Source organism: Nuphar pumila, chromosome 5 (genome assembly GCF_984573655.1).
Source record: "Nuphar pumila chromosome 5, dmNupPumi1.hap1.1, whole genome shotgun sequence".
Lineage (NCBI taxonomy): Eukaryota > Viridiplantae > Streptophyta > Magnoliopsida > Nymphaeales > Nymphaeaceae > Nuphar > Nuphar pumila.
The window spans coordinates 32,430,829-32,455,400 of NC_143253.1; the positions used below are offsets into that span (position 1 = coordinate 32,430,829).

At 38.3% G+C, this 24,572-nt stretch overlaps 1 protein-coding gene and 1 long non-coding RNA gene across 2 annotated transcripts; one reads left to right on the forward strand and one right to left on the reverse strand.

The window, feature by feature from the left end:
• Positions 1-368: 368 nt before the first annotated feature.
• On the reverse strand, positions 369-1,283 carry LOC149837308 (cotton fiber protein). The gene has a single exon (XM_090007328.1). The coding sequence runs from the start codon at positions 1,079-1,081 to the stop codon at positions 719-721; it is 363 nt and encodes a 120-aa protein (XP_089863454.1). The 5' UTR covers positions 1,082-1,283; the 3' UTR covers positions 369-718.
• Positions 1,284-10,162: 8,879 nt separating this feature from the next.
• LOC149837309 (uncharacterized) lies at positions 10,163-18,460 on the forward strand. The gene is made up of 2 exons (XR_016432096.1): positions 10,163-10,194; positions 18,226-18,460. It is a non-coding gene; the product is annotated as an uncharacterized LOC149837309 (long non-coding RNA).
• The last annotated feature ends 6,112 nt before the right edge of the window (positions 18,461-24,572 follow it).

Genomic DNA, 24,572 nt, shown 5'->3' on the forward strand with positions numbered 1-24,572 from the left:
TATATATATATATATATATATATATATATATATATATATATATATATATATATATGAGAGCATGTTCACGCATTCTCCAATCTGCGGCCCAAACAACTTGCCTGATTCAATACGATTCAATAAAGGCGATGGAGGGACCCATGATCCTATCACCTCGTTGGACTGATTGATCGCAATTGAATTAAGATCCTTTCTCTTTGTAACTTTGTAAAAACTTGAGGAGAAAGAGAAAAAAAACTAAAAAAACCCTACTCAAAAGCATGTGTGAGAGAGAGCACGATCTGCCATGGTCGTCCAGTTCTACCAGAACTTGCTACTTTCAGCAAAGCAAAAGAAAAGAGAAAAGGAAAACCTTGAACCACACAACATTTCCAAAACTAATGAGGAAAAAAATCTCAGAGAAAAAAGACAGTAAATCCAGGCAAAATCAAATCATGCCTTGAATGAACAATCCTAATGACAAAACTACCCCTTAACCCATCTCTCTCTAGAGTCGTCAACCAATTGCACACAATTTTATCACACACTACGTTTCTTTTTTCAAACTCATCCTTTGGTCTAACAAAAAAAACGAAAAAAAATCAAACAATACAATTTTCTTTACATCCTAAAGAAAGAATTAACATATCCAAAAGTCCATTGACGGTTCCGGGTACCACCACCACCACGATCATATTTTTTGACGGGAAACTCGCCGGAGACTTGCAGTTTCCAGCGATCACTGCGACCACGTCCTCTCCAAACTCTGGTCGAAGTACCGCAGATCCAGAGAAACTTGGCGCTCCATCTGAATGTGGTGGTAGAAATTCTTGATGAAGTCCTCCGCCCTCTGGTCGATATCAACCGAGCTCTGGCTGCTGATCGTCCTCGAAATGCTCTTCACGGGGCTGTCGGGCTCGTCGACGATCGTCACTTCCGGCAGGCCGGAGGGACCGTCCGGGAAGCTCAGCTTCCTCCTGCTCAGCGTTCGGATCACAGAAGCGGAGATCCTGTACCGGCTCAGATTGATGTTCAGAAGGAACCTCACCTTCTGAATCGCCCGCTGCAGGCGTTTCAGAGCTAGCCAATTCGTCCAAACCATCGCCGCAGCAAGACAAAGAATCGAGACTCGAAGCAGAAAGAGGAGATCAGTTATTTTCAGATCGTTGTTTCACAGAGAAGGACTGGAATTCTGAATCAGGGATGGGAAAAACGGAGATGGGTGTTGATCTTTTGGAGAGAAGGCGTCTGAAACAGAAGAAAGGAGAAGGTGGGCTATCGGATTGCTGCAAGGAGGAATTGGAAAATCTTCGATGGGTTCGAAAGAATGATGTTTCAAGGCTTATATATATATATATATATATATATATATATATATATATATATATATATATATATATATATATATATATAGAGAGAGAGAGAGAGAGAGAGAGAGAGAGAGAGAGAGAGAGAGAGACGGCGCTGAGCAAAATTGCGGAAGAAGGAACAGCCGCAAGCAAGCTCAGACGCGGCATTTTCTTCTTTCCTGTGTTTGAATTACTAAAATGGTCTTCTGTTTCTGGTTAAGAACGAAAAGGGAGTATGCCAGCCTGAGTGAGGGGTTCATATGCCTTTCTCATTGTCTCAAGGCTTTGCAAGAAATGACTATGTAACCTTTATAAAAAAGAATGACCGAATATTATGATGTAGGTAACAAAGATTACGAGTCTTTATGTGATGACCTCTACTAGCCTGCGTGGATTTGGTTCATCTGTGTAGATTGTGTTCAATTTAGTATGATTAAGATAACTTATAGACTAAGCCCACAAGGGCTCCGCATTCTAACTACGTGAGCTAGCTTGTACGTTCAAGGACGTTGAAAGTTTCCCTTATGCTTCAAAAAATAAAAAATTATTTTTACCAAATATTCTAAGATCTCAAGGAGATTCGCCTCTCACATTTGACAAATAGTTTCTTTTTCTTCATATTTTGCATAAACAATGCGCAAACAAATATCTGAAAAAGTATTAACTTTTTGGTTAATTGCCTTGGTTTCCATATTGGGTCTTTTGATAATCTCTCTTTAGTGCTTTCATTTTGTCAAAGGCAAAATACAATAAAAAAAGAAAAAATACTTTTCGTGATATCTCAAAATTTGAACATGATTCACCACCTTATCTTAAAAAACAGGATAAGTTTGAAGCTTACATTGTACCACAAAATGCAATTTCTCAGCTTATCATGCCTCCCAAACGACCTACCCTCTATGGTTATAATTTGTCAATGTATGAAGCTAGGACCAAAACAAGGTCTTTCCTTACACTGTCAAGGACTTGTTGATCAATGGGTATAATTCGTCATTTTTTAATTTACTTGGGACCAAAAGACGGATTCCTTACATTGACAGGGAGTTGTTGGGTATTAGCGTAATTTAACCACACAAACACTGATGCAAAAGAAACGTAAGTGGACAACATGCCGTGTGGATGAATTTTCCAATCACATTTCATTTTCTTGTACACTTGCAATCCCACTCTGCCGAAGCCGCCTCATTTTTATAAAAGCCTACTGAACTTTATTAAATTAGAATATCACTCACAAAGCTTTACCTAATTATTTAGGGAGGGCAGTGGACAACGGTCGAGGCCAAGACAAGCATCTCCACCATAATCCTTGCACGGGTTTTGATTTTAACCTTCATCTCTGCCGGGGATCATGTCCTCCATCTCTAGGGCAAGGTGGGGTGGCCGTGGGGCACTGTTTCTCCCAGTTCCACTGTCATCCTTGAAGGTACTTTAGTTATTTTACTAATGAGGATTGGGTACCGAGAGAGAGAAAGTATAAGTCCATCTCCGCCTCCATCCTTACACTGGTTTTGATTTTAACCTTCATCCCCACCTCTATTATTGTTTCATATCCTTCATCTCTGGCGGGGCTGGGCCCCATTTTCCTCTGGTCCACTGCCAGCCCTATACCTAATTATCCAAGAAAATTATCCCACATCTTGTCTGGATATTGCAAAAAATCATATCCTTTGTGGCCCACATAGTTTAGATTTGTTTAGATTAACCAAATTTATTTTCCAAAAAGATTAATATCTAGAAGTGGGCAATCTGCCCGACGGCCCGATGGGCCAAGCCAAGCCAACCGGGCCGGCCATGGGCCATGATTTTAGGCCCAGACCTATTAGGTACCGGGACAAAACCTGACCCGTTATATAGGTTGGCTGGGTATGGGCTTGCCAGATGGGCCTGAGTTATTTATTAATTTTTTATTAATATAAATTTTTTAAAATTAACTATTAGACAGTAACTTGGATAACTAATATTATTTTCTTAATTAGTTGGATGAAAACTTACTGTTTGTTAATTATTACTATTTACCTAATTAGTTGCACTAATTAAGAATTAGTTGCACTAATTAAGAATTAGTTGCATGGAAACTTGTTATTCTCTCATTAACCCATAATTTCAGTCAAGTATTTATGCATTTTAAGATTGGGTCAGGCCAGGCAGGTCTGGACCCGGCCCGCTTCAAATTATCCAGTTGGGCCAATGGGCCAAGCTGTGAGTTTCTCTTCAAAACTGAGCCCGTTATGAACCAGGCCATTGACCGGTCGTCAATGGCCCTGTCGGGCCCGGTTCATTTAAGTTTTTGAAAACACAAAAATTCTTTAAAATTGAAACAATAAAAATTCAAAAATAAATTAAAACTTTTTAATATGGCCTGATTCTTCTCTGAAACTAATCGATTCGGGGCCAATTAGATTTGAATTGGGTGATAAGATTCAATTCTGACAACATTGATTTAGATTAATGATCTCATTCTTTAGACGGTCATAGGTGCCAGCCTGACCAATCTGACCTGAAGATGTGTGAACATAGTTCGCTTGTTAGGAAATGAATTTTGCATGGCACGATTTAACACCAAAACATGATTTTTCAATCACGAAATTTTAGTTTGATACGGAGTTTTGATCTGTGAAACTATTTTTTTTAAGCTATTGACAACCTATTTAAGTAATATAAACAGATAATTCAAAACATTCTTTTTACTAAGTAATCATTTTTTCTCGAGCTTGATTTACATATTGAGCAAATATTAAAAAAGAGGGTGATTTTTTTTTCGATGGGCAAACTGAGGTTGGGCAGGAGCCCTACCAGTTTATTGAATAAACATGAAACTTACACTATATAACCCCCCTAACTGGAGTGACAGTCAGGGGGGTTGTCTTTCCACGATTTGGTCACCCCTGTCCAAGCCAGGTTAGCTAGGGACGTTTTGGTGAGGCACAACCTCAAGGCGAGGCGCAGCGACGCACACGCTTCAGAGATTCTTGCACCTCACTTCAATTAGGGGTGGCAAAATCTGACACACCTGCCAACCTGCTTCTTAGGTTTGGCTTAAACGGGTTCGTGTCATAAACGGGTCGACCTGCCTAACCCGTTTATTAAACGGGTTGGGTTCGTGTTAGGGGTATGCCAACCCGGATGACCCGTTTAATAAACGGGTTAGGTGAGCAGGTCAACCCGTTTACCCGACCTGCCAACCCATCCGCTAACCCGCCAACCCGTTTACCTGACCCGACCTGACCCGTTTATTAAACGGGTTAACCGTATCATGTCGGGTTACCCGTTTAATAAATGAGTCGGGTTCGTGTTTGCCACAGCCGACCCGTTTAATAAACGGGTCGGGTTCGTGTTGAGGTATGCTGACCAGCCAACCCGCCGCACGACCCACCAACCCGACCCGATTGCCACCCCTAACTTCAATGCTTCGAGGCTTGAGAGCATCAGCCTGCTTTGAGGCGTAAGCGTGAGTCGTAGGCACTTAATATGTTCAGCCTTGTAACTTGTTTCCTATTTCACGAGAAGAATGATTCCAAGCAGTGTTGTGAGAGGCGTACGCCTCATTACCTGAAGCGTACGCCTCATAGGCGAGGCGCACGCTCAAGGTACTGAGGCATTGCTGTGATGTGCAGATTGCCCCTCATCAACCTCCTTCATCCCCAAGTCTTCCTCCTCCTCCCGATTCGTCGGCTGTGCTAACCCCAAGTGCCGGTGGATCCACCGCCACGTGCCGGCCAACTGCTCCTCCGCCACTCCCTGTCCCCCGTACATCCTCCTGTCCAGCTCTGGCATCACCGATGGCGGCGCCTCCTCCTCTCCGATACGCTGTCGCTGCCGGGGAAGCCCCCGGTGGCGAACTTCGCCATTGGCTGCTTAGTCTTCTCCGACCACAGGACGACCGGCATAGCTGGTTTCGGACGTGCCCCCCCTCGCTTCCGTACCAGCTGGGTGCATGGTCCTTCTCCTACTGCCTCCCCTCCCACCGCTTCACTTTCATACCAGTTGTGAGAGGCGTAAGCCTCAGTACCAGAGGCCAAGCGTAGGCTCAACGCCTCGCTTCGCCTCATTGCATTTAACAACCTTGATTCCGAGTACGAGTTTTTAAAACGCTTAGTGTGATATCATTGAAGAGAGGGTGATTTTTAATAGAGTACGATAAAATCAAGTTTAGCCAATCATTTTTTCCCTTGGAAACTCTCTAAGAAAATCAGAAAATATTAAAAATGGGTGATCACTACTTAAAAGTGTGACACAATTGAGTTTGGACATTGTTTTCCTTAGAAACACTCTCTAAGACGGAGTTCCATACCCAGAAAATGAGTTAATGGAACATGTTGCATTGTGACCTAGATAGACTAGATCTGGAACTAGACCTGGGAAATGAGGCGAGCCACTCGTGGCTTGGCTTGTAAAGAGCTCGCTTGAGCTCATAAAATAGGTTCGAGTTAAACATGAAGAATAGGTGTTCAGCTTGACTCATCTCGGCTATTATATGCTCATTCAATAGTAATAAATATAAGTTGAATATATTTTATTTAACATAGTGCAGTGTGGAAGAAATGGTTGAAGTGTTTGGCTTGCAGGCAATAGGTTCAGGGTTAAAATCCTATTGCCTGGAAGTTAATGTCTTGTTGCTTCCAACTTTTTTTTTTTTTGGTAAGCAAAATGGAGTTTGGCATGTTAGTGTATCCAGATCCAGATATGAACATGTTGGAATACGATGAAGGTAAAGGTTTAGTCAAGCAAGAACTCCTCCCACACGTTGATATTGACTCTTCTCATAACGAGTTCTCTTGTATTACAGGTTTATCTTGTATTAAGAAGTCCACATGTTTAAGGAATCTCAGTATGAATGGGGCACCTTTTGTAATCAATTACTATATAAAGAAGCCTCCCCTCTCTCTGAAAAATCGTTGAGTTAAGAGATAGAGAGTTATTCGTGGATGTAGGCATGCCCTTGCGGAACCACATTAAAATATTAAAATATTGTTCTCACTTAAGTGTGTTTGTGATTATGTTATTTCCCTCCTCTCACATTAAATCAAGTTTTAACATGGTATTAGAGCCTAAAAATAGCATTTTTGCTCATGCTGACATCATGACCATCCGATTTGCATTTTAAAAAGCTCAAAAGTCAACAAAACCACATGGCATTCATCCAAAATGCAAACAGACGACCACGATGTCAGCATGAGCAAAAGCGCTCATGTTCAGCATGACCTGATCCGCTCCCGTTATTAAGGATGTCTAGGTTGTTGTGTTGCACTTAGGTGAAGAGCAGAAGAAGTAGGTCACCATCTTGAGTAAGATATTTTACCTTTAGGGTTAGTTTTGGAAGTGCAAACATGAGTGTGTCCCCTACATTTGCATCCACATATGCTTCCATGGTTTCCAATTCAACAATCAGTTGAATGTCTTTTCTAGTCTTGTTTCTATAAAACTTCACCGTAACAATTATTTGTTATGGAGATCTCAAATCAAATATGTGTTGTATAGTCAAGATTTGATTAAATATATTGATGGATCTTGCTTTGCTCTAAATCAATATTTAAGTGTGGCTAAAGAAGGTGAAGTTCATTTTTCAAATCTTGAATATGGAGAGAAAATATCAAATCTGTTGGCTGTAAGTTAGATTAAGGCAATTATGATTGAAGTTGTGCCCAGTCAAATTATCAGGATTCCCAATGCTAGAGAAGCCTGGCTTGCTTTGAAAAAAGCTTATGCTTCATAGTCCAATCTTAGAATTATGCAGTTAAAGAAAGATCTCCAAGATGTTCAAAAAAGAAATATGTCCATGATAGAATGTTAAATTTCTTACTGATTCTCTTAGTACCATAAATGAAGTTGTCTCATATTAAAATCGGGTTCATCATACTCTTAATGGTTTATCTCATGAGTATGAAAGTTTTACTATCATTGTTACTACTCACTACAAGAAAAATGCTAATTAGCGACGGACAAAATCTGACACAAATTGACGACGGAGTAGCGAGAGAAAGATATCTGTCACTAAAATATAGTTTATTTATGATTTTAGTGACGAAAAATATTCTGTCGATAATTCGTCGATACTTTGCGACGAATTAGCGATGGATTCTATTTCGTCGCCATATCTGTTGCAACTTAGTGACGGATCAACGGCAGAACTATTGCATCGCTAAGTCATCCCCAAATAGCGACGACTTAGCAACAAAATTTGGCTGTCGCGAATCCGTCACTAATTTTCCCGTAAATCCCTAATTTTTTCCCCTTTCTTTCTTTTTTCTGTTTTGTCTCCGCCGCGTTTCCCCAGCCCGCCTCTCATCTACCCCAGGCTCGCCTCTCGTCGCCCCCCAGCCCACCTCTTGTCGCCACCCGGCCCGCTGCCCCTCGGTTGTCGCCCAATGCTCCCCCATCGCCCGACGCTCCCCCTTCGTTGACCTCCCCCCCCCCCCCCCCGCTTTCTACCGACCTCCACTACAAAAAAACAGTTGATTAGCGACGAAATTTAGCGACAGAGTTATATCGTCGCTACTTAGCGACGGATTAACGAGAGAAATTAATCCGTCGCTATATTTGTAGAATTTTACGAAACTAGCGACAAATTATATTCCCTCGCAAAATCCGTCGCTAAGTAGCGACGAATTGTGCGAGAGAATATTTTGTCGCAATAAATACGGCAGTTAGCGACGGAATTGCGACGGCTAAAATTCCGTCGCAACATAGCGACGGCCTAGGCGACGGAATATTTTCTGTCGCCTTTTCGTTTTTTGAATTACGATGGCTTAGCGACGGAATTAATCCGTCGCTAAATGTCGCATTACCCCTAATCCCAGCCCTCTTTTTCCTTTCTCCTTTCGCTGCTCCCGCCCGCCGCCCTCTCCCTCCTGCCGCCCTCTTCCTTCAGCCGCCTTATACATCCCGTCGACCTCTCTGCCGGCCCCCACCGTTCGCCGAAAGTCGATCTCCGTCAACCTTCCGCTGCCGCTGCCGCCGCCGCTGCCCGGAGCAACCGCAGGTATTTCACCGTTAAATGGATTGGGGGTCGACCCCCTGCGTTTTTCGGCAGAGGGTAGACTCCGCCAGGCGGTCGACCCCGGTAGGGGGTCGACCCCCCGCCATGTCCGGTCGGGGGTCGACCCCCCGCCGTGTCCGGCAAGGGGTTAACCCCGGCAGGGGGTCAACCCCTTTTGATGTCCGGCAGGGGGTCAACCCCCTGCCGTGTCCGGCCGGGGTCGACCCCCTGTCGTGTCCGGCCAGGGGTCAACCCCCTGCCTTGTCCGGCAGGGGGTTCAACCCCCTGCCGTGTCCCTGCCGGGGATTTGATTAGAGCTTTTATTTTTATTTTCTATGATTAGGGATTTGAATCATAATTTTTTTAATTAAGGATTTTTAGTTAATTTGGTTAGGACTTTAAATCAAAATTTTTTAATTAAGGCTTTTATAGTTAATTTGATTAGGGTTTTTTTATTTATTTAGAGTTTTTATTTTTATTTTCTATAATTAGGGATTTAAATCACATTTTTTTAATTAATACTTTTTGGTTAATTTGATTAAGGATTTTTTTGTATTTGATTAGGGCAGGTTTTTTCCTTTTTTGATTAAGGTTTAAATTGTGGCTTTTTTATTTAATTTTATGGTTTATTTTTCTTATAGTTTATGATGTTTTGGTTTATTTATAATTTATTTTCTTGTATTTTAAGGTTTTATGATTTAATATGGTCGAATAATTTGATTTTTATAGTTAATTTGATTTAATAGAATTTGGTATTCTTATGATAAACTTTCATAATTAGATTTAAGATGACATTGACTAAATCATTTATATATCAAAAAAATATCAATTCATATTTTTCTCAAAATACTCAAATTTTAAACATTTTTTAATTTTTAGATCCAATCCAAGATTTTAGATTGCAAAACTTTTAAGTCATGGTGTTTGGATCCAATTCGAGATCCAGATTTGAAACAAAGATCCATAATAAACTTGCTAAAACATGTAAAATAGTGAGTGGATCGGGTCATACGATCCAAAATGAAGTAACTGAGCCATTATCTATGACTGTCCAAGTTATGCGCACATTGTATGGTCGAAACAAACCTTGGGCTTGGTAAGGAACTAACAGACCAGTGTTTTGTCCATTTTGTTTGTTCATTTCATCCAATCTTGAACAAACCATCAAACAAGCCTTAAGAACCATAAATAAGAGTCTAAATAAATGTTTTTATTTTATTTGAATAAATTACAAAAGCCTGTGCACTCTGTTTGCAAAAACTAGCTCAACTTTTAGATTATTACATTGTAGTGCCTGCTTATCCATGATAAAATTCAATAGCCACTTGGTGTATAGAATTACTCCTTTTCCTTCATTGTTAATATCCACTCTTACGTTCTTTTGTTATTGGAATAAGAGATAAATATTTTAACCTTTTTTTTTTCTAACCATATATGGCCAACCAATTAGTTTATTACCAGGCGTGTCCTTTTTATAAAGATTCAAAAATCTGCAAACCTCTTTTAACTATATTTCTCATTGTATGTATGCAAATATGATATGATTGTCGCAAATCATTTTTGCAAATTTCATCTAAAATATGTGAATCTCTTTTAACTAGTTTTTTCAACGTACGTTCGCAAATATAATACGACATTCGCAAATTATGTTTATGAATGTTTTCAAAATCTATGAACCTCCTGTAACTAAATAGTTACCTTTATAAATCATTTGTTTAGAGTGAGATACCATTTTTTTTCATGGTATTTGATTCACCTCCTGTAACTAAATAGTTACCTTTATAAATCATTTGTTTAGAGTGAGTTTTTTTTCATGGTGACTTCATTTTAAAACATCATTTTTTTTGTGCAGATTTCTCAACGGAACTCGCTTGTGCCCCGCCACCCGTGGTAAGTAAGTGACAAAAACAATACAAATCGGGTAAATACCCGTGGTGAGTAAGTGATGCAAGCGCATCACATGTTATTTAATTTATTGAATGTAACACTTTATTGTTCACACACTCACTTAGTTGTTGATATCTAGGACTGCTTTTTTGGAGTTCGGAGATCATGCTGAGCATGATTTTAATGTATGAATATGGAAGTGTTCTTATTTTTGGAGTATGGAGTCCATGCTAGGCATGGTAGTAGTTAGTGGGATATTGAAGTGTGTTTGCTGCAGGTACATGTTTGAGATTTGTTTGATATAAATTATTTCGATGTATTGTAATGTTTGATGTGATTGTATCCATGCTTACATGTAGTTACTTTCAATTTGATTATGTCTACCATGTGAAATTGTATACTGAAAGCATGCTTCAAATGAATGTATCGTGTCATGAATAGTTTGCACATGAAAATATTAAGTTATCAATGCATGCATCATAATTCTTGTGATTGTATGACATCATATATTGCATGATAAATTTGATATTTTCTTCATGGCATTCTGCTGGTTCTCTTTTAACTGGTTAGGATACTATTTGCAACATCATACGACAAAATGACTGCAAACCGTGAATGGATGTACCGTAGGATAGTGGACAATGAGTTATCGCATGAATATATGGATGGTGTTGACAGTTTTATTGAATTTGCAACGACAAGTGTCAGTACAGTAGATCCCACAGGTCGGATTAGGTGTCCCTGCAAGATTTGTAAGAATAATCGATTTGTAGAACCTCATGGCGTTAGACATCACCTATACAGGAAGGGTTTTGTGAGTGATTATCAGAACTGGACGTTTCATGGAGAAGAATTTAGAAACGATTTTGATGCACGGGTGAATGTGGTGCACAATAATCCATATACGAATTTGATATTTGATGCCACAGGAACAGAACTGGGTTCTGCTATGAGTTCTAGTGATGTAAGAACTGCCATAGATGAAGAATCACCAAACGATGCAGCTAGTAGATTTTATGATTTACTTAGAGATGCTGATGAGCCACTTTGGAATGGTTGTGAGAGTCACACTATCTTGTCTGCAGTTCTTCAACTAATGAATTTGAAGTTCGAGTATAATTTGAGTCAATCATGTTTTGACCGTTTGTGTATGATTGTGAAGAGTATGTTGCCTAAAGATGAGAAATTGCCATAAAATTTCTATCGTGCGAAAGTTATGGTCAACGCTCTAGGTATGGGTTACAAAAAGATTGATGTTTGTCCAAATCAGTGCATGTTGTATTTCAAGGAGCAGGAAAACGACATATCATGCCCGTCATGTGGGCATCCTCGGTTCAAGCCAAAGACAAGAGGCAATGGTAGCACGAGATCAAAGGAAGTTTCATACAAGTCGCTCCGCTACTTTCCTATCACTCCTAGATTGCAGCGATTGTATATGTCTTCAAGGACAGCTAAACACATGAGATGGCATGCAAATAAAGTTCGATACGATGAAAACAAGATCACGCATCCTGTTGACGCTGAAGCTTGGAAGCACTTTGATCGTACTCATCAGAACTTCGCAATGGAAGTACGAAATGTTAGACTCGGTCTATGTACAGATGGATTTAATCCATTTGGGGGTAGATCAACTCCATACTCATGTTGGCCAGTATTTGTAACTCCATACAACCTTCCACCAAGCTTGTGTATGAATGTCCAAATCTTTTCTTGTCTTTGTTGATCCCTGGTCCGACCTCACCTGTCCAAAATCTTGATGTATATCTAAGGCCATTGATTGATGAATTAAAAGTACTGTGGGATGACGGTGTTACCACGTATGATGCCCACAAAAAACAAAATTTCAACATGAAGGCCGCTATTCTATGGACAATCAGTGACTTCCCTGCATATGGTATGTTATCTGGTTGGAGCACACATGGGAGATTGGCTTGTCCGTACTGCATGGAGGATTCCAAAGCTTTTAGATTGAGGCATGGAAGGAAGCCTTGCTGGTTTGAGTGTCATCGTCGATTTCTACCCAGCGATTATCCGTTCCGACGTCAAAAGAATGCATTTAAAGCAGGCACAACTGAAACGGAAGGTCCATCCTCAAGATTGTCCGGCATAGAGATTCTAAGAAGATTGCGATACTTTCCAGATGTATTAACAGATGCTCGCAGTCCTACACCCTTCCGTGGATTTGGGAAGGATCACAATTGGACGAAAAAATCTATTTTTTGGGAACTACCGTATTGGCCGACCCTATTGATACGACATAATTTGGATGTGATGCATGTAGAGAAAAATGTGTTTGATAATGTGTTCAATACAGTAATGAATATTAAAGGAAAAATGAAGGATAATCCGAAGGCCCGTATGGATTTAAAATTAATATGTAAAAGACCAGAATTGGAACTCAAAGAGTATAATGGCAAAGTACTGAAACCAAAGGCAAAGTACATGCTCGGACCTGATCAAATAAAACATGTATGTCAATGGTTGAGACAACTGAGATTTCCAGATGGATATGTCTCTAACATTGCTCGGGCTGTGAAGATTGACAATGGACAGTTATATGGGTTGAAGAGCCATGATTGTCATATCTTTATGCAACGATTGATACCCCTAGCATTCCATGATATGTTAGACAAATCTATATGGGGGGTATTGTCTGAGTTGAGCGGATTTTTCAGAACATTGTGCGCATCGGAGGTCGTTTTATCAGATGTAAAGAATCTCGAGGACTCTGTCATCACCACTGTTTGTCTATTAGAAAAGATATTTCCGCCAACATTTTTCGATGTTATGGAACATTTGATCATACATCTGCCATATGAACTAAGGGTTGGTGGCCCTGTGCAATATCGATGGATGTACCCATTTGAAAGGTATATGTTTTTTTATATTTGTCTCTTTAATGACAGATATTTAAAATTTGAAATGTATATTCTTGTCAGATGCATGTTCGACCTAAAAAAAAAGGTTCGTAATAAAGCAAGAGTAGAAGGCTCTATTTATGAGGCGTACACTTTAGAAGAGATTTCAAATTTCTCATCTATGTACTTCGAACCTCATATTTTAACACGTTACACATGCCCGCCCCGTAACGATGATGGAGAACAAGTAACTGTAGCTGACAAGCTGTCGATATTTCAACCACTTGGGCATGCATTTGGTAGTTGTCGATCAAGGCTATTGACAAATCGAGAGCAAGATGCAACACACATCTATATTCTTTTTAATTGCTCAGCGATCGACCCATACATCGAGTAAGTATATGTATATGCAACTCAATTATAAATCCTTTTATGTTCTATATGTGGATACATAGCTCGGTAATATAAGTATTTGTGGTTTGCAGACGATTTGATCTGGAGTTGCAAAGCGAAGTTTCACATCTCACTGATGCAGAAGTACAAAAAGAACGTGAAACTAAGTTTGTGGAGTGGTTGAAACAGTTGGTAAAGAAGCTAACATAAATTTTATACTTATAAACAATACTAAGTTACTTAATTGATCGTGATCACAATCATTGTTTATGTCTGTGCGTAGGTTCGCCATGGTGATGTTAAAGATCAAGGAATATGTGATTTAGAAAATGGTCCGACCAAAATTGTGCAATGCTACAACAGGTATATCGTAAATGGTTATCGATTCCATACAAAAGACTACGGTATAAACAAATCAATAATAAATAGTGGCGTGTGTGTCAAGGGTAGCAGCTACGGTGAAAATGAACATGATTACTACGGTGTTATAGAGGAAATAATGGAGTTGACTTACTTAGGCATGAATAACAGGGTTACGATATTCAAGTGTCATTGGTTTGATCCAACTGCAACAAGACTCGACAAAGCTTCAGGCATTGTGGAAGTGAATCATAAATCCAGGTTTGGAACATATGAACCATTCATATTAGCCTCGCAAGCTCAACAAGTTTATTATACTTCATATCCGAGTATAAAAAAGTCAGATAGAAATGAATGGTGGGCAGTTTGTAAGGTGAAATCCAAACTATACCCCGAGTATGATCAGTTACAGGAAGATAAGTTAGCTGAAGACAGTGATTACTATCAATCAGATGATGTCTATGACTTCGCTTATGGTCACGATGTTGCGCATGATATGCATGTCATATCTCCATTGGCCGATGAAACATTCATAGAGGAATGTGATCCAAATGATGTACCAAGTGGATGGGCAAACAATGAAGAAGAGGAAGAAGAAAGTCAAACTAGTGACGAGGAAGAATTCTCAAACTAGTGAGCAAAATCTTATACTACAAACCTCTATTTAAATGCATTGTAATACTTGATGTGAGTTGTATTGCAATACTTGGTGTGAATGATTAAAAATTTTATTTGAATGTATTGTAATACTTGATACGAATGATTCGAATGCATTGTAATAGTTGATGTGAATGATTTCAATTATCTGAATGTATTATAATTTATGCAACGAATGATTTGAATTAGTGCAATACTTGATGTGAATGATTTGAATTATTTGAATGCATTGCAATGCTTGATGTGAATGACTTGAATGCATTATAATACTTGATGTGAATTATTTGAATGTATTGTATGACATATGTTATTTGTTAGAATATGGTTCGTGGAGGTTATAGTGGTCGCTCATCCAGTAGTAGCCAGGCTCAGCCTTCATCTTCACGGGCTCCTGTGATAGGTATATCATATAACTAATTGGATGCTTGATTAGTTCAAATGCGCATTCTGAGAATTTTTAATATATTTTTTTACAGATGATGTTGCGCCTGTACACGACCCACCTACACCAGTTGATCACACAAGTCAAGAGCCAACACAGGAAACAAAGTCTTCTCAGGCTGGCACAAGAAGACTTATTCGAATAGTATATATCGATAATCGACCGTAAGTATTTTGTTTTCAATTATTGCATATCTTTTAAATATTTTATATTGATATTTACTGTGTAACAATTCATGTGCAGCACAAGGTTTGAGCCACAAGAAGTAGTACAAGAGATTAGGAATTCACTTCTTCAACATCTACCAGGACCAGTTGCTCAATGGAAAGAGTACCCAAAGGAGGTGTTAGACAGATTGTGGTCCTCATTCATGGTATACAGTTGTTCCTCATAGTTAATGTGTTTCATAGTTAATTTATTTAAGCAATGTCTACAGAATGACTGAAAATATTTGTAGGCTTTGAATCGCTTCGCAACTACGGTGGAAGAAAATGATGCAAGGAAGGTGTGGCAGAAGGTGGCTGTCAATCGATTTGCAGACATGCTGCACACTATGAAGACTGCAGCAAAAAAAGCATCTGGCATAGTAGATGATCCATTACTGTGGAAGGGCCATGGTCCTATTACTATCAGGAGAGATTACTGGGATGAAATGTGCGATAAGTGGGCGGGAGATGCATTTAGAAATCGCTCTACGAAGGCTGCACAAAATCGATCGAAGATGCCCGAAGCCCATCTACACACAGGTGGATCTAAGACATTTGGGAGCCACTTAAAGAAAATGGTAACTCATCAATATATAATATTAATTTTATAAGTATTGTTGCAAACTTGTGTACTAAATCTTTTGTCATTTAACTTCGCAGGAAGCAGAAAAAGGAGGCAGTGTACCATATAAAGATGTGTTTGTAGAAATACATAAAGGGAAGACCACGGGAGTCTTCGTATCAGAGAAGGCGAGAACGACAACGGTATGTATTAATTCTATTAATAATCATTGCAATATATATGCAAGTTATCATAATGTTATCATTAATTATTAATGAATACTTTAAACACTATTTTGTAGGAGGCATATGAGCAACAGATGGTAGAGCGATATGGCGATGACGCTACTCAACATCCATCATTTGATCCTACAGCATGGGTGACTGCAGCAGGTGAACCCAAAAAAGGTCGCGTGTTCGGGTTTGGGAGTAATATGAACACTTCACCAATTATTGGTTCTTCCAGTTACGGCTCACCGACTTCTTGCGCCGACATAAGCTCCAAGCAGCCGACTATTCTTTTCAATGATGATGTACGCGAGATCATTAATGAATCACTGAATAACTACTTTCAATACACCGTCACCCCCTTTCTCCGAAATGAGATCAAGGCCGCTGTTCAGGATAGGGGATCTTCGATTCCAGGTCCCTCTCAGGTATAATCACATATTCAGTTTTTTGTCTGCCTTAGAACACATATGAGCATAATCGAATCACATATATAACTTTTTGCCTGCCTAAAAACACATATGAGCATGTTATAATCACATATTCAGTTTTTTGACTGCCTTAGAGCACATATGAGCATCTATAATAACATATAGAGTTTTTTTATTGCATTAAAGCACATATGAGCATGCTATAATCACATATAAAGTTTTTTTGCCTGCCTAAGAACACATATGAGCATGATAGAATCACATATAAAGTTTTTTTGACTGCATTAGAACACATATGAGCATGCTAGAATCACATATATAGTTTTTTGACTGCCTAAGAACACATATGAGCATATTATAATCACATATTCAGTTTTTTTGACTGCCTTAGCACACATATGAGCATGCTATAATAACATATAGAGTTTTTTTACTGCCTTAGAACACATATGAACATGCTATATATCATTTATGATAGAATCACATATAAATTTTTTTGCTTTGCCTGCCTTAGAGCACATATGAGCATGCTATAATCACATATTCAATTTTTGTACTGCCTTAGCACACATACGAGCATGATCGAATCACATATATAGTTTTTTGCCTGCCTTAAAGCACATATGAGCATGGTAGAATCACATATAGAGTTTTTCTAGATGCCTTAGAGCACATATGAGCATGCTATAATCACATATTCAATTTTTTGACTACCTTAGCACACATACGAGCATGATCGAATCACATATATAGTTTTTTGCCTGCCTTAAAGCACATCTGAGCATGGTAGAATCACATATAGAGTTTTTCTAGATGCCTTAGAACACATATGAACATGCTATAATCACATATTCAATTTTTTGACTGCCTTAGCACACATATGAGCATGATAGAATCACATATATATATATATATATATATATATATATATATATATATATATATATATATATATATATATATATATAACTTTTTGTCTGCCTTAGAGCACATATGAGCATGATAGAATCACATATAAAGTTTTTTTGACTGCATTAGAACACATATGAGCATGCTATAATCACATATTCAGTTTTTTGACTGCCTAAGAACACATATGAGCATGTTATAATCACATATTCAGTTTTTTGACTGCCTTAGAGCACATATGAGCATGCTATAATAACATATAGAGTTTTTTTATTGCATTAGAGCACATATGAGCATGCTATAATCACATATAAAGTTTTTTTGCCTGCCTAAGAACACATATGAGCATGATAGAATCACATATAAAGTTTTTTTGACTGCATTAGAACACATATGAGCATGCTATAATCACATATTCAGTTTTTTGACTGCCTAAGAACACATATGAGCATATTATAATCACATATTCAGTTTTTTGACTGCCTTAGCACACATATGAGCATGCTATAATAACATATAGAGTTTTTTTACTGCCTTAGAACACATATGAACATGTTATATATCATTTATGATAGAATCACATATAAAATTTTTTGCTTTGCCTGCCTTAGAGCACATATGAGCATGCTATATTCACATATTCAATTTTTTTACTGCCTTAGCACACATACGAGCATGATCGAATCACATATATAGTTTTTTGTCTGCCTTAAAGCACATCTGAGCATGGTAGAATCACATATAGAGTTTTTCTAGATGCCTTAGAACACATATGAACATGCTATAATCACATATTCAATTTTTTTACTGCCTTAGCACACATATGAGCATGATAGAATCACATATATATATATGAGCATGATAGAATCACATATAGAGTTTTTTTATTGCCTTAGATCACACATGAGCACATGATAGAATCACATATAGTGTGTAATTTATTTCATTATATTTTGTTTATCAATACTGACTGTTCTTTTCTTGTGTAGGCTGCTAGCGATAATCAGCGTAGTGGAGCTGAAGGGACAGATAAAGACAATGAACAAGAAGACGCACAAAATCTTGGCGATGATTAGAGGACTGTGTTGAAGAAGTTCTATTTTTTTTATGTTTCCTAATTGTAATTGTTGAATTGTAAATAATTAAACTTCTTAATTTTAAGGTGGAACGATTAATTGTTGTAGATTCTTGTTATATGAAATTTTTTGTGTGGTTTGTTTTTTATTTACAGGAAATATAAATTGTACAGGAAATAGAAATTGCTCGGTATTTAATTTTCAAATATTTTTTTTTAAATTTTTTTTCGTGTTTGTGACGGATTAGCGACAGAACCATCTGTCGCTATTTATATTAATCTAGCGACGACATAGCGACGGAAGTAAATCCGTCGCCAAGCCGTGGTCGCCGTTTAGTACCGGCGGATTGGCGACGGAATATAGCGCTCGGTATTCCGTCGCAATTAGCGACGGACCTGGCGACGAAACAATTCCGTCGCCAGTTAGCATCGAAATATTCGCGACGTAAGCATACTGTTGCCTCGTTGTCGCTAATCCGTCGCTAACCATGTTAGCGACGGATTAGCGACGGAATGTGGTCATCGCTAATCTACTGCTTTGTTGTAGTGCTCCCCCTTCGCCGATGCCCGATGCTCAGGTAACACCTGACTCCCCTGTCTCTTTCCGCTGACCTCCCCCTTTGCCGATGCCCGATGCTCAGACCGGCCATTATATTTTTCGCCAGGGAGGGGCCGAGCCCCCTCCCTGTGTTACGGGAGTCGCGGGAAGGGCTCGGCCCCCTCCCTATATTTTTTTTGTCAGGGAGGGGTTGATCCCCCTCCCTATGTTATTTTTTGTCAAGGAGGGGTCGAGCCCCGTCCCTGTGTTACAGGAGTCACGGGAGGGGCTCGACCCCCTCCCTATGTTTTTTTCGTCAAGGAGGGGCAAAGCCCCCTCCTTGTGTTACGGGAGTCGTGGGAGGGGCTCGGTCCCCTCCCTATGTTTTTTTTGTCAGGGAGGGACTGAGCCTCCTCCCTGTGTTACGGGAGTCGTGGGAGGGGCTCGGCCCCCTCCCTTTTTTTTTTTTGCCTTTTTTCGCCAGGGAGGGGCCGAGCCCCCTCCCTGTCTTACAAGATGCCCAAAATTAGGGGCTCGACCCCCCCCCCCCCCTTTTTTGCCTTTTTTTCGCTAGGGAGGGGCCGAGCCCCCTCTCTTTTTTTTTTGCCAGGGAGGGGTCGAGCCCCTCCCTATTTTGTTTTGTATGTATGTATTTGGCAGGTACGTTGCTGAGCTAATTGTGTGATGCTTAGTGTCAAGCATCGCATGTGACTAAAAATGCAATGCAAAAAGAAATAAGAAAAAAATGCAAAGGCAAAAGCAATTCAAATCGGGTAAATACCCGTGGTGAGTAAGTGATGCAAGTGCATCACATGTTATTTAATTTATTAGATGCAACACTTTTTTGTTTACATACTCACTTAGTTGTGGATATCTAGGACATTTTTTTGATGGAGTATGGAGATCATGTTGAGCATAATTTTAATGTATGAGAATAGAAGTGTTCTTATTTTTGGAGTACAAATTTCATGCTAGGCATGGTAGTAGTTAGCGGGAAAGCCTGGTGAATACAATTTTTTTTTTTTAATAATGGAGAGAAACTATCATTTGGTTCGATCATCCCATTATAGGCTGAGTGGTGACAAGATGTGGCCCTATTTTTATGTCCTCTGATAGTTAGTATCCTTAGAACAATGGCATTAGTATCGGTATCAACCCTGGATCGTTTGGCCACTGATTCTTGTATCTATCGTAATAACCGATATTCAACTGAATCATTTTGTATCAGCTTAAAAATGATAAAAAATTATTACGTGTCAATCGACACATTAAAATCGTTAAAACAATATTAAAAAATTAATTTTTAGTATTTTTATATTTTATTAAAAAACTAACCTGATTCAAGGGTGAAGCATTTAGATTTTCTGCCTTAGAAGCCTCAATCGAGTCAGCATAAAAACTTTGTTCTCCTGAGGTCCACCATGCCCCTAATTGGGAGTGCCCCTAGCTTTAGCCTTGCGACAAAGGACGCACAACTCAGGTATTGAACTCATGACGTCTTTAAACAACCCATTTAGTCAGGTATGTAGAGCTCCTATATATGTCACAGTGACATGCATTTAGAGAGTGCATCATGGGTGACATGAGTTTGGCCATGCTATATCCAAATCTGATTATAACGTAGTGGAAGTGGGTCTTGGTTGCTAGACGATGGTCAGGGTTCCATTCCCATGGGCGTCAGCCCTTTTATATAAGAAAGGGCAAGAGCATTATGCCCCTTGCTCATGCTCCATCAAGGCAAGGGTTGTGCCATCAATTTACACCTTCAGGAAAGCGAATTGAGTTAGCACAACTAGGTCTCCAAACCTGGGTGTAGTTTCCCTGCACCTCATGAAAAAAGAAAATAGATATTTAGGATATACATGGTAGTGCAAATTGCTTCTCTCTAGAATTTTTTGAAAAAATTTGCATGTGCCAACAAGGACCTTGTCATATCCATTAAGGTTATATTCCTTCGTTCTACTATACCATTATGTTGTGGTGTATAAGGGCATAGTTGTATGGGGAGTTATATTATTATCAATGCAGAAGGTCTTAAACTCATCAGAGTTATAATCACCTCTTCTATAAGATCTAATAACATAGATTTTTCTTTCTAGTAATCATTCAACTTCATGTTTATATGCCTTAAACTTTTCTAGAGCTTCAGATTTTTTAGAGATTAGGTATATGTAGCTATACCTTGAGTAGTCATCTATAAATATTATGAAATGTGATTTTCTTTTATGTGTTTCTATTGTTAAAGGTCCATAAATATCCATGTGTACCAAAACTAGTAAGTCACGTGACCTATTTTCCTTAGAAAAAAGTTTTCTAGCCATTTTATCTAATATGCGTGGTTCACATTTTTCAAATTCTATATTTTTAAGAGAATGTAATAAGCCCATGCGAATTATTCTTTTCATTTTATTGACATTTATATGCCCTAACCTTAAATATCATAAATATGCATCAGCATTAAATGCACAATCAATATAACAAGAAATATTTAATGTATTATTTATAGGAGTTACATTAAGACAAAAGAGACCATGGTCAGCATCATAGTGACTCTGGAGCTTCACTTTTTTATATTTCTCAATAGTGACCTTGTAACCCCGAAAGCATATTTTGAAGCTCTTTTCAGCAAAATCTTCATTGCTAAAAGGTTCCTTCTCATGGAAGGTATAAAGTATATTTTTCTGTCGGAGACTAGTCCTTTCTATCTAAAGCATGTAGGTCCCTATCACGACTACATCACTATAGGTGTTATTTCTCATATACACCTTATGATATCCAAACTTTAATTTCTTCATCTCCATAAGTCCTTCTTTTGTCTTAGATACATATCACATCGCTTCTGAATCAATTCACCACCCTAAGAGATCACTATCTAAGATCAATGATTCAGACACAGTGCATACTAATTCTTGTTCTCCATTTACTTATTTTTCTGGATTCTTTTTTTTTTTGTTCTATTTAGGCAATTATTCTTGTAATGCCTAACTTTTTTGCAAGAAAAATATGTTTCCCTGGTTGCAGTCTTGGAGTTTTTAGTTTACACTGGATGCTTCTTGTTGAATTTATTCTTAAATTTCTTGAAGAATGTGTCTTTAGGATTGAACTTGTGAGAGGTTGTCGAAAAGGATTCTTGGGTATTCATAACTTCTCTCTTTTTGTCTTTTGACATGTGCTTTTGCTCAAGGGCAAATTACAGAGGGAGCTTAGTTAGAGTAAAACTTTTCTGATTTAATCTCATGGCAATTGTCACCATCTTCCAAGTTGGAGGAAGGCTGTTTAGTATAGTGAAGATTTGCATACGCTCGAGAATATTATTTTCATCTATGACTAAGTCCTTAGCCATTAGCAACATTCGATTCACATGATCGACCACGTTGTCTGACTCTTTCATCCTACATGAGTTGTATTGCTCCAGAAGAAGTTGAATGTGGGTTTCTGAAGCCATATCATATTTCTTTCTGAGTTCTTCCATCATTCACTTTGCAATGTCAAAGTCTTCAAATACTCGAATGAGGTCATTTTGCATAAATATTAGAAGAGTTACTCAAACAAGTTGATCATCTTCAATAAACTTATTATGAGCTTTCTTCTCTTCTTCACTCAATTTATCAGTTAGTGAAGATTTTACATTATTCAATACATATAGGGTCTTGTCATGTGTTAATAGATATTGCATCTTCCTTCTCCACATTCCAAAATTCGTTCCATTGAGTTTTTTGATTTTGAATAACTCTGTCACGACTATTCAATTTGTCATATTCCTAATTATAAACAAATATTAGAATTAATAAAGCTTATTCCAACTAATATTTATAAATGTAACTAGTTTCGATCATTCTAAACTAGTTTAGCATGCAATATGGTCTTTAAGTACGCAAGAAATTCACAAAAAATGCTAAATTTAAGCACTATTTGACAAAAATAAGTAACAAATGCTTTTTAAAAATTGAAAACCACTTTTTTGTAATTTCAAAAAGTAATATGAGAGGTTCTATGTAAACAAAAATCACATAAACCTATTTCTACAACTTTCTGAGTTAAACAGAAAGTTCTAACTTTCTTTTTGTAATATCAGAAAAGTTCAGAGACCTTGTTTTGCAAAATCTCAATAAAACATAACACTATGAAATTTATGAGTTTATCAGAAAAGATAAACTATTTTTCTACAATTTCAAAAAAGGCATAAGCCGTTTTAAGCAAAAATGAAAACAAAAACCTCAAAAAAAGAAAATTTTCTTAGTTTAACAGAAAGATTCAACCCTCTTTCTGTAATTTCAAAAAAAAATAGTAGCCTTTTAGTAATTATTTAGCAATATATATATATATATATGAAATTTTTTGAGTTTAACAGAAAAGAAAGGAACCCCTTTTCTTTAATTTTAGAAAAGTCAGTATACTGTTTTCTGTTTTTCATGATAACCAACCATTTTTCTGAATTTGCAAGAAATTTCAAGTTTAAACTGAAATTATTATTATTATTATTATGTAAAAAGGGCTTATGCGTTAAAACGAAGGAAAAACCCGATTAGGGTTTCCCTTTTTTTGTTTTCTTTTTCTTTTGTTCTAAGAAAGAGGGGAACCCGTCAGAGTGGCGCTGGAGAGGGATCGAGTTTTTCGGCACTCGATATTCTGGCAAGGAACGACCACCTCCTCCAGCCTGTCCAGCGATGCCCCGACTCCAGCAAGGTGAAGGCTATGTTCCCCTTCTTATTCTTCCATTTTTTCTATTTCTTTTTTGTTTTGTTGTCTATCTGTCGTTACAGGCAAAAATCTGGCGTCGGTTCGGTGGCAGCACACCGCACCGAACAACACCTGGCTACCAGTTCGGCGGCATCACGTCGCACCAGACTAGGTGACTGGCGGTCACCGCACAACCTCAGAAAGTCGTCGTCAGTGAGGGTTTGAAGGTTGGAGAAAATTCGACCTCTGTTTGCCACTATAGAAGAAAATCCAGTGGCACCTCCTATCAACGATGACCCGACAGTACCTCCGGCGACAAATACGACCTCTGATCGAAAAGGGTGAGCGATTCTGGGCTTTTTTTTTTTAGTTTTTGTTTTTTATTTTCTTTTTCGATTTTATTCAAATCAAGGATGCTTAGTTCGCCGATTTGTCTAAATCAAAAAAATAAAAAATTGACCTCTTGTTTTGATTTTTTATTTTTCTTTATGCACCTTTTTCTGGTGATTAGTCACTGTCGTCATCGGCATTCAATTTTTGCATCAAAACGCTCGCACGCACATACAACTTTTGATGCCATCAAGGATTTGTCGAACCTGCTCTAATACCAATAGGGACCTTTATGCACGGATGCAGAATTGCGACGAGGATGAAGATGTCGTTGTTATGCTCAAAATCTTAAGGGAGTCCATACTTTCAACCCTTTTCCATGTTTGAATGCTTTTAGTAATAGTAATCTTTACTTTCTGTGAATGCTTGTATGATTACTTGTATGATTCATCATATCTGTACTATACTCTTTTCATTGCATTTATAGTTGTAAAGAGTTTATGTTTTTAAGACACACTCCTGAAAAAAATGTCTTCATCTCCAAGAGACACGTCTTTTGTATTTGGAATGACCCCAACAATTAGTTATGGCCACATGGCCTTAGAAGTTGGAGGTTGAAGGGAATGAAAAGAGACTTATTTTGACAAATCTTAGTGCCTGAGACTTTTAGAAAGTTGGCTGATGAAGCATCTTGCATGAAAAATAAGGCATCA